Source organism: Plecotus auritus (genome assembly GCF_963455305.1).
Source record: "Plecotus auritus genome assembly, chromosome: 4".
Taxonomy (NCBI): Eukaryota; Metazoa; Chordata; class Mammalia; order Chiroptera; family Vespertilionidae; genus Plecotus; species Plecotus auritus.
The window spans coordinates 177,864,586-177,877,085 of NC_137775.1; the positions used below are offsets into that span (position 1 = coordinate 177,864,586).

The window sequence follows — 12,500 nt, forward strand, 5'->3', positions numbered from 1 at the left end:
ATGACTTAAGACTTATTACAAACCTTCACTAATCAGCCTAAAGAAAAATACATAGATTAATGGAACAGAATAGAGCCCAAAGTAGACCCACAAATGTATGGTCAACTGATTTTTTAGTCATGCCAAGACACTTCAAAGAGGAAGGAATAATTTTCTATAACAAATGGTGCTGAGACAACTGAATACCCACATGGAATAAAATGAACACCAACTGTGGCATCACACTATACACAAAATTAACTCAAAATGAATAATCTAAGCTATAAAACTTCTAGGAAAAAAATAAGAGAAAATCTTTGGGCTTGGGGTTAGGCAAAGATTTCTTAAGGAAAAAAATTGTTAAGTGGAACCTTATCACATTAAAAAATGTATGGTCTTCTAAAAACATTATTAAGAAAATGAAAAGGAAAGCCACAGACTCCTAAAAACTACCTCCAATACGTATTGTACATATATCTAACAGAATTTATAACATAATATATAAGAAACATGTGCAGCTCAATAAGACAACCAACCCAATTAAACAGATGAAAAGTTTGGACAGACATGTCCTATACTAAAACATGTGAATTGCCCATACACACATTTTTTAAATGCTCTACAGTTATCAAAAAAATGCAAAGAGGTTGGTGCAGTGTAGTTGTGTAGGGAGGAGATGTAGGTAGATTTTATGGAATGATGCTAATAATAGTAATGACAGCAAATTATATAATTTTCATAAAAATCCTGTCCTGTTGTCTCTCCCCATAGATACCTTTAAACTGTATGTGGCCCTGTGTGTCGGGGGCTAGCTAGACATCCAGGCACCAGTTATTACCCTTTAACAGTCACTCTAAACTCCCCAGGCTTTCAGTGTGCTGTTCCACAGAGCCATGGGGCAGGCCGACAGGGTGGAGGACACGCAGGGGCGCATCTCAGTCCTCATGGAGAGCATCACCCACGCCATCTTCCTCCACACCAGCCAGGCACTGTTTGAGAAGGACAAGCTCACCTTCCTGTCCCAGATGGCTTTTCAGGTGAGCAAATCAGAACCAAAGTCTCCCATCTCTGTTGGTGATGTACGTTATTTCTGAAGGGAAGCATAGACACCCGTTTTTTGGAAGCCCTTGAATTAACTTTTCAATAAAATAAAATGTTTTCATGCATGGTACCACCCATAATGTATTGTGAAAATACCTAGAATTCAGAAATAGTCTAAAATTCGAGTATTTGATCTGTTTACTTTTGTAATGTTTTTATGTGGAAATTAGGAATGTTTTCATCTGAGGCCCCCCCCAAAATGTCCTATGGACTTCTTGTCAATTCTGTAATCAGAATGTCCAAGTTTGTTCCAGTTCCTGGTGTGATTCTCATAGTGTCTTGGATGAAATTCCTGTACCAGTACTAACTTATAGTAATAGCTCTACCTTCTGTTTAGCAATTCAGTCCATTGTCATCTCAGGCTTTCTCAATTTGTAAAATAAATTTTAAGGCGTTTGTTCTAATAGCAGAAGACTTAACTATGAAAGCATATTTCAAATAGGTTACTTAGAGGCATAAAATTAGAATACACTATCCTTCATAATTATTTGCTGTTAGGTTTCTGATCAAGGTTTTGAGATCGTGGGCACAACTTATTCCTTATTTTAATTATAGAACAGATATATATATATATAAGAATTTTTGGAAGACTTGATTCTGCTACTTAATCATATCTATTAAGCAGTAACTGCTTCCTATGTCATGATTTTGATGCGTAAACCAAATGACTCTCTTCAATTTTGTGTATTCTCAAGATTTTGTTGAGAAAGAAAGAGATAGACCCTGTTGAACTGGATTTCCTGCTTCGATTCACAGTTGAACACACTTACCTGAGTCCTGTCGACTTTCTAACTACTCAGTCATGGAGTGCCATTAAGGTATGTTAGGAACATGGGTTTTCAAATCCCAGTTCTCTCAAATGTAGAAATGTAGTTTTAAAAATCCAAGTGATACAGACCACTTCAGTTGTAGAAATATGCCGTACAATGTAATTAATCGTTATATTACTAAACTGAGTATTTTTTTTTTTGCTTTTTTTAAAATTTATTTTTCATTTATTGTTGGCACACAATATTATATTTGTTTCAGGGGTACAACTAAAGTGACTGATTTCTTATTAGAAGTAAAGGAATGTTTGACCTATTTAATGGGCAGAAAAGTTGTTAATGAATATGTATAGTCTTTATGACCTTTGAAAAAAGTCAAATATAAAAGAATAATTTTTAATCTGCCTAGAGCTACTTTATTTTATAATTAGGTGCTTATTCTCAGACTCTGGAATTCCTTTAAGATGCTCATCATATGCTAAGCTTGGCTCCACTCTTTTTTTTTTCCCCCCTAAGAAAAGGAACCATTTCTGTGCATTGAAGACTTATTTTTATGGTGTATTTAGATCTTTAGTTTTTTAAGAAACAAAATGTTAAATTCCAATTTGTTTAGAATTATACTTTAGAAGTATAAATTCAATTGTGTATTGGCTAGGGCCTCAGCAGAAAACAGACGGCACATTCAAAGGGAGATTAAAAAAGCTTAACAAAGGGCAGAGTATATTTTCATAGTAAGGGAAGAAGAAATAGAGAATCAACCAGGAATGGAGATGCAAAGGGAAGGAAAAGGAGCAGTTACTAAAATGACTGGGAAATAAAGGAATGGGAGAGAGCCAGCCTGCAGGAGCTATGGCATTGGGTAGACGAACATGCCCAAATGGGTCATTTCAGAGGCAGAGCTGGTGAGAAACACACTGACCTCTGTCTTCCCCAGCCCTCTAGTCCCTTGCCATTGCCTCCTGTTGGGCAAATCCAACCAGGCCAGAGAACCAGGGAGCGCTGTCCAAGAGACTCTTAAGAGATCACCTCTTAGCAGGCAGAAAAGGGTGCAGAGTAAATCCGGAGAGGAAATAAGGACTGTCCAGCACAACTTGTTTATATTGGATTCAGTGCAGGCACGAGTCTATCTCAAAGGCTCGAGATAAACTATTCCTGTCTGTTCCCCTGTTGTACTACAGGCGGTAGCCCTTATGGAAGAATTTCGAGGCATAGACAGAGACGTGGAAGGATCTGCCAAGCAGTGGAGGAAGTGGGTGGAATCCGAGTGTCCAGAAAAAGAAAAGTTACCGCAAGAATGGAAGAAGAAAAGTTTAATACAGAAGCTGATTATCCTAAGAGCCATGCGCCCTGACAGGATGACCTATGCGCTCAGGTGGGGCAGTCAGCATCTTCGGAAATCAAGTTAACCGGGAGGAAACAGTCTTCAGGGGCTGGGAGAATCTGCCGGAGGCATTTACGGTCCACACTGATGAGAAGTGATTCTGCTGAAATGTTGATATTGTACTCACGCCTATAGTTAAAATTTGCTCAGCAGGATTCGGGACTTCCTTCCTGAAAAGCTTGATTCTGTAATCTGCAGGGGAGACAGGGAGAGAATGGAAATATTTTGGGGAGAGATGCGGTGTCAGCAGAGTGCAGAGGCCAGGGAAATGTGTTATCCAGGTGTTCATTTCCATTGGCTTTATTCTGTGCTGGCATTTTGGCTCCAGAGATTTTACATGTCAAATAAAAACGAATTCCTTTCATAGAGACACTCAGAGTCCCATAACTTTGCAGCCAGCACGATTTAAAAGCAGAAAGCCCTGTCTACATCTTGGTTCAAGTGTCCTTTTTCTCTGCCGTTTTGGCTTCCAAATGGTAACATGCTGCTTTATTCACACACGTTTTGCGTTCTGATTTGAATTCACCAACCAGAGTCCACCACTGCCTTCCCTGCTCCTCCTCCTCTCGTGGTGTTCACGTGCCTGTTTCTTCCCTCTGCTTTGTCTAGTTCAGCCAGTTCTCCCTTTGCAGCCTCCTCCGCCGGACCCTACTCTACAAGTGAATTCTGCTCAGTGCTACTTGCTTTCTGCTAAATCGGGTGCTGCTGGAAAATAATCCCTGCTTAATGGAGCTTCCCTGTGTGAGAAACACCCCAAAAAGCATTTGTATATTCATGAGAAGCCCAGCAGGCTGGAAAATTGCACTGTGGCAAATCTAATGAGCTGTTAATAAGTAATGGGGGGCCTGGCAGGGGACTCGGGGGAGATACAAAGCTACAGACAAGCAGCTGATGGTACTGAGGGGTGGTCTCAGTGGCCCCCCAAAATAGAATGTAGGCTTCTGGTTTTCAGAGCTCCGAAAGCAGAGAGGGATCCCCCTGGCAATTCTAATTGCATGAGTCCAGTTGGATTCACACTGTCATTCTAGCACAACGTTCCATGTGCAGAACATGGTTTGCTTTCTTCCTGTGCCTGTGGTTTAAGCTCATCCAAGTTGTAACACTTTGCAAGGTCAGAAGCAAGCACTGGTCCTATCCTTCGCGTTGTTTTTCTAATAGGAATTTCGTGGAGGAAAAGCTGGGTGCGAAGTATGTGGAGAGGACCAGGCTGGACTTAGTGAAAGCCCTTGAGGAAAGCAGCCCTGCCACCCCAGTGTTCTTCATCCTGTCTCCGGGGGTGGATGCCCTCAAAGACCTCGAGGTCCTTGGTGAGTGTGCAGGCGGCTTGCTGGCCCGCCCTCCGGCCTGTCTTCCAGTGCCCACCCTTCCTTTCAGCTGACAGTTACCTTAGTTTCTTTTATTTATTTTTTCCCATTTGCTGGACATGGAGCGTGTGGAAATGTTAGACGAATAACACAGTGTAGCCTGAAGAAATGTTCAAATGGCACATTCCTCTGGTTAGCATAATGCAGGTTTCTTTCATACTGTTTCCCACCTTGTGACCATGTGAGGGCCAGAGGGCAGTTTTCTCCATGCTCATGTACTCGGGTGCCCCCTGCGACTAAATAACGGTCATTAGAGCAAGTGTGTTCGATTGTGCGAGGCGCCGTGGCTTTGTGCTCCGGATTACTGTTCCCCCCGCCTGCGCCGAGAAGACCAGTTAATAGAGCCGTGACCCGGCTGTGCGCAATTCAAGTGCGGCCTCCCGAGGTGAGAGGCTCCTGCCTTCACCCAGTGAGCCGGTCCCTCCACAACACTCCGTGGTACCTGCCACATGGTGCTCCTTTTCATGAGGGAATTGCTTGGCTACTCCCGCTAGAGTTTATAAAGCTCGGTAACAATGCTCGCCATCTATCCAAATGTCAGAAGCCTTATTACCTTAGAACTAGAGGAACTGGTTTTCCACAGGCCTCGGGGTGCCTGCAAGGAGGCCGCTGCTGCGGAGAGCGCCAGAGGCGGCCTGTTGGAAGTTCAGAGGTTTAGTGTGGATCCTGCAGGAAAGTGACCTGGGAGGTAGCCGTGGTGACCACGCCTGGACGCTGGAGCACAACAGCCCAGGCTCTGCTCGCCTCCCGACTCATGTTCCTCCCACGTGCTGTGTCCTCCCACAGGCAGAAGACTCGGGTTTACCATCGACTCGGGAAAACTCCACAACGTGTCCCTAGGGCAAGGTCAGGAGGCAGTGGCGGGAATGGCGCTGGAGAAGGCCTCCCAAGCAGGACACTGGGTCATCCTCCAAGTGAGTACCCGTTCTCCTGGAAAACACTGGGTCTGAACACGGAGCTGCCCCGCCACCGGGAACCATCCTTCCTCGCATCCATGGTGGTGGGGGGAGGCCAGTGGGTTTCCGCAGCGTTAGTGACCCCTCCAAAGGTGCCTGGGGCTCTGCGGACACAGATGGCTATCATCATTTAAGGGATTTTCTAGGCATTGTGCCTTAAAATGAAAAATATCAGAAGGAGACCCTGGCTGGTTTGGCTCAGTGGTTAAGAGTGTCGGCCCTCAGACTGAAGGGTCGAGAGTTCAATTCCCAGTCAAGGACACATACCTCTGTTGCAGGTTTGACCCCTAGTCCCAGTTGGGGCATGTATGGGAGGCAACCAGTTGATGTATCTCCAGCCGTGGGCAAACTACGGCCCGCGGGCCGGATCCGGCCCGTTCGGCTGTTCTATCCGGCCCACGGAGCCTAAAGAGCTGAGGGTTCTCTTGCTCTCCCCTCCGCTCCTTTACTTTGAATTTATATTAGTTCACACAAACACTCCATCCATGCTTTTGTTCTGGCCCTCCGGTCCAGTTTAAGAACCCATTGTGGCCCTCGAGTCAAAAAGTTTGCCCACCCCTGAGACACATCAATGTTTCTCTCTCTCTCTCTCTCTCTCTCTCTCTCTCTCTCTCTCTCTCTGTCTCTCTCTGTCTTTCTCTTTCCTTCCCTACCTCCCTCTCCTCCCTCCCTTCTACTCTCTCTCTAAAGATCAATGGAAAAAATATCCTCAGGTGAGGATTAAAAAAAAACTTTATATCTAGATAGATAGATAGACAGACAGATAGACAGACAGACACACACACACATACACTAGAGGGAGCCCTAGCATTCTCCTGACTCAGATATCTGGGACACTCCAACAGAGCTTGAGGACACACAGGCTTGTATAGATTGCCAACAGCCCTGGCATAATTTCTCTCATTTGCATCTTGCTTTAAAGTTTATAAATTTTCTCATACAACTCTGCCCCTAACTGGTTGTGTAACATTCTCTCCACACAGAATAATGAGAGAGGAGACTATCCAGGCTTGGCTATCCCAGTTCCTGGAGGATTCTAGTTATCTCTTTAATTCACAGTTAAAAGAGAAGCGAGACTTTGAAGAAAGAGACCAGCCAAGTGGAAACTTATTATGTTGTTTGTTATTTACAGTAAATTATATCGGTGTAGGGATATGACATATATGCATGCACATATTAATAAGTTCTTAACCAAACTCTGTAATCTTCTCTTATTATCAGACATAGCCCCTCTAGGGATACTCAGCTAGCAATTTATCAGAAGCCCACACTGTAGAGAAAACTATTAAAAAGGCGCAGGCTGGCAGCTATCTTATCTCAGTTCCACACCAGATGGTTTGTGATTTAACATGATGGGTTAAAAAACAAATTTTTTTGTTATTGATTTCAGAGAGGAAGGGAGAGGGAGAATCATTGATCAGCTGCCTCCTGCAGTCGCCCCACTGGAGATCCAGCCTGCAACTCAGGCATATGCCCTGACCAGGAATCAAACTGTGACTTTCTAGCTCAGTGGTCGGCAAACTCATTGGTCAACAGAGCCAAATGTCAACAGTACAACGATTGAAATTTCTTTTGAGAGCCGAAAACCGACTTCTGCGCCTGGGCCACGAAGTTTCAATCGCACTGTACGTGCGTGCCCGCACGTGGTATTTTGAGGAAGAGCCACACTCAAGGGGCCAAAGAGCCGCATGTGGCTCGCGAGCCGCAGTTTGCCGACCACTGTCCTAGTTCATAGGTGGACGCTCAATCCCTGAGCCACTGCACCGGGCAACACAATGGGTTTTAAATATTTATCATGGGCAAAAGTGGGTGGTTTTCAGTATATGTGGAGTGGCTAAAACGTTTCACAGACCTTGCTACCCTTGGACAAGTAGGCGCAAGAATCCCAGCAGCCCCAGAGCCAGTGTCCTAAAGGTGGTCCCCAGGCCGGATCCCCAAGTGTGCCCGTGTCCTCTGCGCCAGTGTCCTAAAGGTGGTCCCCAGGCCGGATCCCCAAGTGTGCCCGTGTCCTCTGCAGGCTCACTTGGAGGTATTCTGGCCCCTGACTCCCACGTCACGGCCTAGAATATGTTCACATGTGTTTCAGGTAAACTTTTCAAGTAAGGGATTGTTGTAGTCCATAAGATAAAATTAGGACATGCGGGGTGGGCAATGGTAGGTTTACAGTCGTAATACAAGTAATACAATAATTCATAAGTAACACAAGAATAAACACTATTGCCGAAACCGGTTTGGCTCAGTGGATAGAGCGTTGGCCTGCGGACTGAAGGGTCCCGGGTTTGATTCCGGTCAAGGGCACGTACCTTGGTTGCGGGCACATCCCCAGTAGAAGGTGTGCAGGAGGCAGCTGATCGATGTTTCTCTCTCATCGATGTTTCTAACTCTCTATCCCTCTCCCTTCCTCTCTGTAAAATATCAATAAAATATATTAAAAGAAAAATGTCATCACTTAGTTATTAAAAAAAAAAAAAAAGAATAAACACTATTTCACATACTCACAAGTGTACACCTACCTTTGCCCACCCCGGTTTTGCGCTTGCAAAGCAGGTTTTGTTTGTTTTTGGCCCTGCTCGCCTGTGTGAGCGGTGCAGTCAGGTGTGAGACGTTCTCTCCTTATAATCTATGGCAAGCACGTAGGGGAGGGAATGCAGAGCCCTCACCTACTGTCTAAGTTTGCTCGGGTTGCCATGCCCACGTATCGCAGATTGGGTGGCTTAGCCAAACAGAAACCTAATTTCCTACAGTTTTGGAGGCTAAAAGTTCAAGATCAAGGTGTCAGCTGAGGTCTCTGCTTGGTCTGTAGGTGGTTGTCATCTCCCTGTGTTTTCACATGGCCTCCCCTCTGTGTGTGTCCCAATCTCCTCTTACAACAACACCACTCATATTGGCTTAAGGCCAACTCTAATGACTGTATTTAGCCTTATTTACCCCCTAAAGGCCCTGTTCTAAAGATAGTCACATTCTGAGGCACCGAGGATTAGGACTTTAGCACATGAATCTGGGGGCACACAGTTCAGCCCGTGACACCTCCGGGTGTTCAATGTTTGCCCAGGGTAAAAAAGCCTAATGATGTGAACAGCTGAATCAGCACAGGTCATTTTACAGCAGAATTGTTTCAAAGAAAGATACCCACATTACTATTCCCATCCCTGTTTGCCTTCATTCTTTGTATTTTTGTAGCTGTTATCATCATAAATTATTTTTTTTGTTGGAAATGATAATATATCCCTGGGGGTGATGTTCCCATCACTACATCAAGGATTTCTCCAGAGCTTGGAGCATGTGAGGTGTGGCTTTATACCTCTCCCAGCACCAACCACCAAGCTTAGTATTAGAGGAGCAAATTCGTGAATCATAAACATAAAAATCAAAGAATGGTGGTGGTGACATTTTTTCTCCTCCCTCCCTCCCTCCCTTCTTTCCTTCCTTTCTTCCTTATCCCTCCTTCTTTCTTTTCTTTTCTCTTCTCTTCTTTTCTTTCTTTTCTGTCAGTCCTCCCTGGAGGATATTTCCTGTTGATTTTCTTGAGAGGGGGAGAGTTAGAGAGAAACAGCAATGTGAGAGAGACACATCCATTAGTTGCCTCATGTACTCATCCTGACAGGGCCGGGGATTGAGCCTACAACCAAGGTACATGCCCTTGACCAGAATAGAACCCACGACCCTTCAGTCCATTGGCCAACACTCTATCCACTAAGCCAAACCGGCTAGGGCAGGGGTGGGCAAACTTTTTGACTCGAGGGCCACACTGGGTTCTTAAACTGGACCGGAGGGCCGGAATAAAAGCATGGATGGAGTGTTTGTGTGAACTAATATAAATTCAAAGTAAAGGAGCGGAGGGGAGAGCAAGAGAACCCTCTGCTCTTTCGGCTCCGCGGGCCGGATAGAACAGCCGAACGGGCTGGATCTGGCCCGTGGGCCGTAGTTTGCCCACGGCTGGGCTAGGGCAACATTTTTTTCTTTTGTAATTTCTAACAGCTCTAGGTTTTAAGAAAAATAGCATGGTAGGAATACATAGACCATCTTAACAAAGATTGATTGCTTTCTTTTTCTGCTAGCCTTTCATCCCTCACATCCATTTGAGTCCATATTCTAATGGGCAGGAGTTTGAGTAGAAGAGGTTTCCATTAGAAGTAATGAAGTGGGTGATCTGGTACATTTCTGGCCTTTAGTTTTTATACTTGATTAAACTAACCCAGATAAGTCTCAGTAATTGAGTTTGGACTTTTAACAAAGAAGAGTATCGAGCAACTGCATCTCAGAAGTGATGGGTGGGTGTTAGAAGCAGCTAAGTGTGTTGGAAGGTTTGGGTTTATAAAGACAACTTGTGTTGACTTGGATCACTTAATGTGTTCGTTGTTTAATTTTATTTTTTGTTTTGGTCTTCTAACATGATAATAAAGGGACGTTGACATCATGGTTCTCTGAGTGTTCAACACATTGATGTATAGAAAAAAAATAATTGTAATCCTATAATTTAAGTAATAGACTTGAGTTTCGCAGGAATTACAAATCATGCTATCTTTCAGAATGTCCATTTGGTAGCCAAGTGGCTGGGAACCTTGGAGAAACTCCTTGAAAGATTCAGCCAAGGAAGCCACAGAGATTACAGGGTTTTCATGAGTGCCGAGACTGCACCCACACCAAGTGAGCACATCATCCCACAGGGACTCCTGGAAAATTCCATTAAGATCACTAATGAACCGCCCACAGGAATGCTGGCCAATTTACATGCTGCTCTCTACAACTTTGATCAGGTAAGAAAGGAGAAGTCGGGTCTGACACTAAGTCAGGGTCTTCTCCCACGACGGTGGAACCATCATCTGCTCATGAAACGTGTACAGAGGGATAAAGTGAATCTTGGTGTGTGTGTGTGTGTGTGTGTGTGTGTGTGTACGTACGTACGTACGTACACGTGTACGTCTGTGCTTAACTTTTTCTCTAGTACCTTCTGGGTCAGTACCCAAACCAACATTATGAAGGAATTATAATAATTAGCTATCTAAGAGTATAGTTTTGAAGAATACAGTTAATTACTTAATTAAGTAATTGAGTAATTTGTAGCATAAACACAAAAGACTGTGTAAACAGAAGGGACTCAAAATAACATTGTTGGATCAGTTACATATTTGCAGTATGCTTTTTTGTGAACTATGGTGGGCATGTATTTGTTTTTTAATTGCCCCTCGATTTATAATTTCTGGCTGTTATTACATTCTCAAAGTAAGCACAGAGAGGAGTTCGATATACTGAAAGAGTCTATTTTGAAGAAGTGGCGTTAGAAGTTTAAGTTTAAAAAATTTGGCTCTCAAAAGAAATTTCAATGGTTGTACTGTTGATATTTGGCTCTGTTGACTAATGAGTTTGCTGACCACTGCCCTAAAACAATTGTCTTGATTGGTGGAAAGTGAGCATTTCTTTAACAATTATGCTTCAGTACAGTTGTCCTTCAGCCTTTGGGTTTTTTTGTTTTGTTTTGTTTTGAAAGGACCCCTTTGATAGTCTGATAAAATGCACATTTTCAAAATGTGTTGTATGTAGTCATAGGGATAAATAGACCCCCCAAGCCTATGCATGAAGTCCTCCAGCTAAAAACCACCAGTTCTAGTTTATTCGTGAAAGTATCAGTTCTTTTCAATGCTATCTGGAAAGCCACTTCTATTAACTGAGGGTTACATTTATTGGAAAGATTCTTAAGAATTTCAAGGAGTATATTATTTCTTATCTAGTGGAAAGGATGCTCTGAAATATTAAGACTAAATTTGATCATAAGTAGCAAAATCAAAGTGATTCACTAAATGAACTTCCCAACAAACCTATTTTGGCCAAAACTAAACACACAAATGGAAACTGTAAAGAAAACTTAAAATTTTAAAGAGTCTTTTATGAGTGCTCACCTGTCTTTAAGCTAGAAAACAAGATTTGTTTTTAATTCAGATTATGCAATTCATGGGAATTAACCTGTGCTCCCTAGCTATCTGTGAAGAGGTTCGCAGCACCTTTTTATCAGAATTGTGGTTGGCCACTTACCAGAAGTATAAAAAAACCAGCGGCTTAAACGAGGTTAAAAATTACTTCTCCCATGTGAGATTTCTGGAGTTAGGTCATTCAGAGCTCCTGTGTGTCACCACAAAGTTGTCAACAACCCTGTAGGGTGTTAGGTGACTTGTTAGATCATAATTCCTAAATAAAAGTTTGATACTTCTATTTGGTCCCCTACAAATTTCTTACTAACAGTAATATATTTTTATATCCTTCAAAATTAATTGTAATTATATGGTTTCCCATTTCTGCCTTCACAAGGTGGCCTTTTATTTGATGGGTAGTTGTAGGAAAGTTATTTTTAAGGGTTGTATATTTTCAAACCCCATAAGCTTCCTAGTATGTGGCCTGGCCAATCCTAGAACTGTATTTGGTGGTAGCCCTGGATTCCGATGAAAGTGATACAGAAAGAAACTGAAAAGCCCTCCTGGTCCTGAACCAGAGAACAAATCTAGTCTTGGTTTCAACTTTTACCAGAAGTCCCCCGGGAGACCAGCTCTGAAATCCTCCCCCAACCCAAGGATGCTAAGTATCTTTGTAGGTGGCCCCAGTCATCAGACTGGCTGTCCTTTGACCATTTTAAAGGACAAGGCAGGAAGGTACAGATTTGGCCTTGTCTTCTGCTGCTGCCCAACCTCAGCTGAAGGAGTCGTCCTTGACTTTTCCTGTTTGCCTCAGACAACGGCCAAATCTGAAGGTGGGTCGAGTACTATCTCTAAACCATAAATCAGTTGGCTCTTTTGTTACCTTTTAATTTCATGGCTGTTGGGGTCATGACCATATCCATGTAGCATACCAGGACTCGGCTTTCCTTCTGCATTAAAACAATTTTACAGATCTAGTCTAGGGGGTATATATTTTTTAACCTTCTATATGCCATTCTATCATCCCAACAATGAATTTTATTTCT

General features: G+C 43.2%; 1 protein-coding gene across 1 annotated transcript in view; it reads left to right on the forward strand.

The window, feature by feature from the left end:
* The window catches only part of DNAH11 (dynein axonemal heavy chain 11), a 196,777-nt gene that overhangs the window by 168,723 nt on the left and 15,554 nt on the right, over positions 1-12,500 (forward strand). The window contains exons 69-74 of the mRNA XM_080663816.1: positions 846-1,016; positions 1,776-1,898; positions 3,026-3,219; positions 4,387-4,539; positions 5,383-5,506; positions 10,078-10,305. Of these exons, the coding sequence (XP_080519942.1) occupies positions 846-1,016; positions 1,776-1,898; positions 3,026-3,219; positions 4,387-4,539; positions 5,383-5,506; positions 10,078-10,305 (993 nt within the window). The remainder of the gene's footprint in view (positions 1-845; positions 1,017-1,775; positions 1,899-3,025; positions 3,220-4,386; positions 4,540-5,382; positions 5,507-10,077; positions 10,306-12,500) is intronic.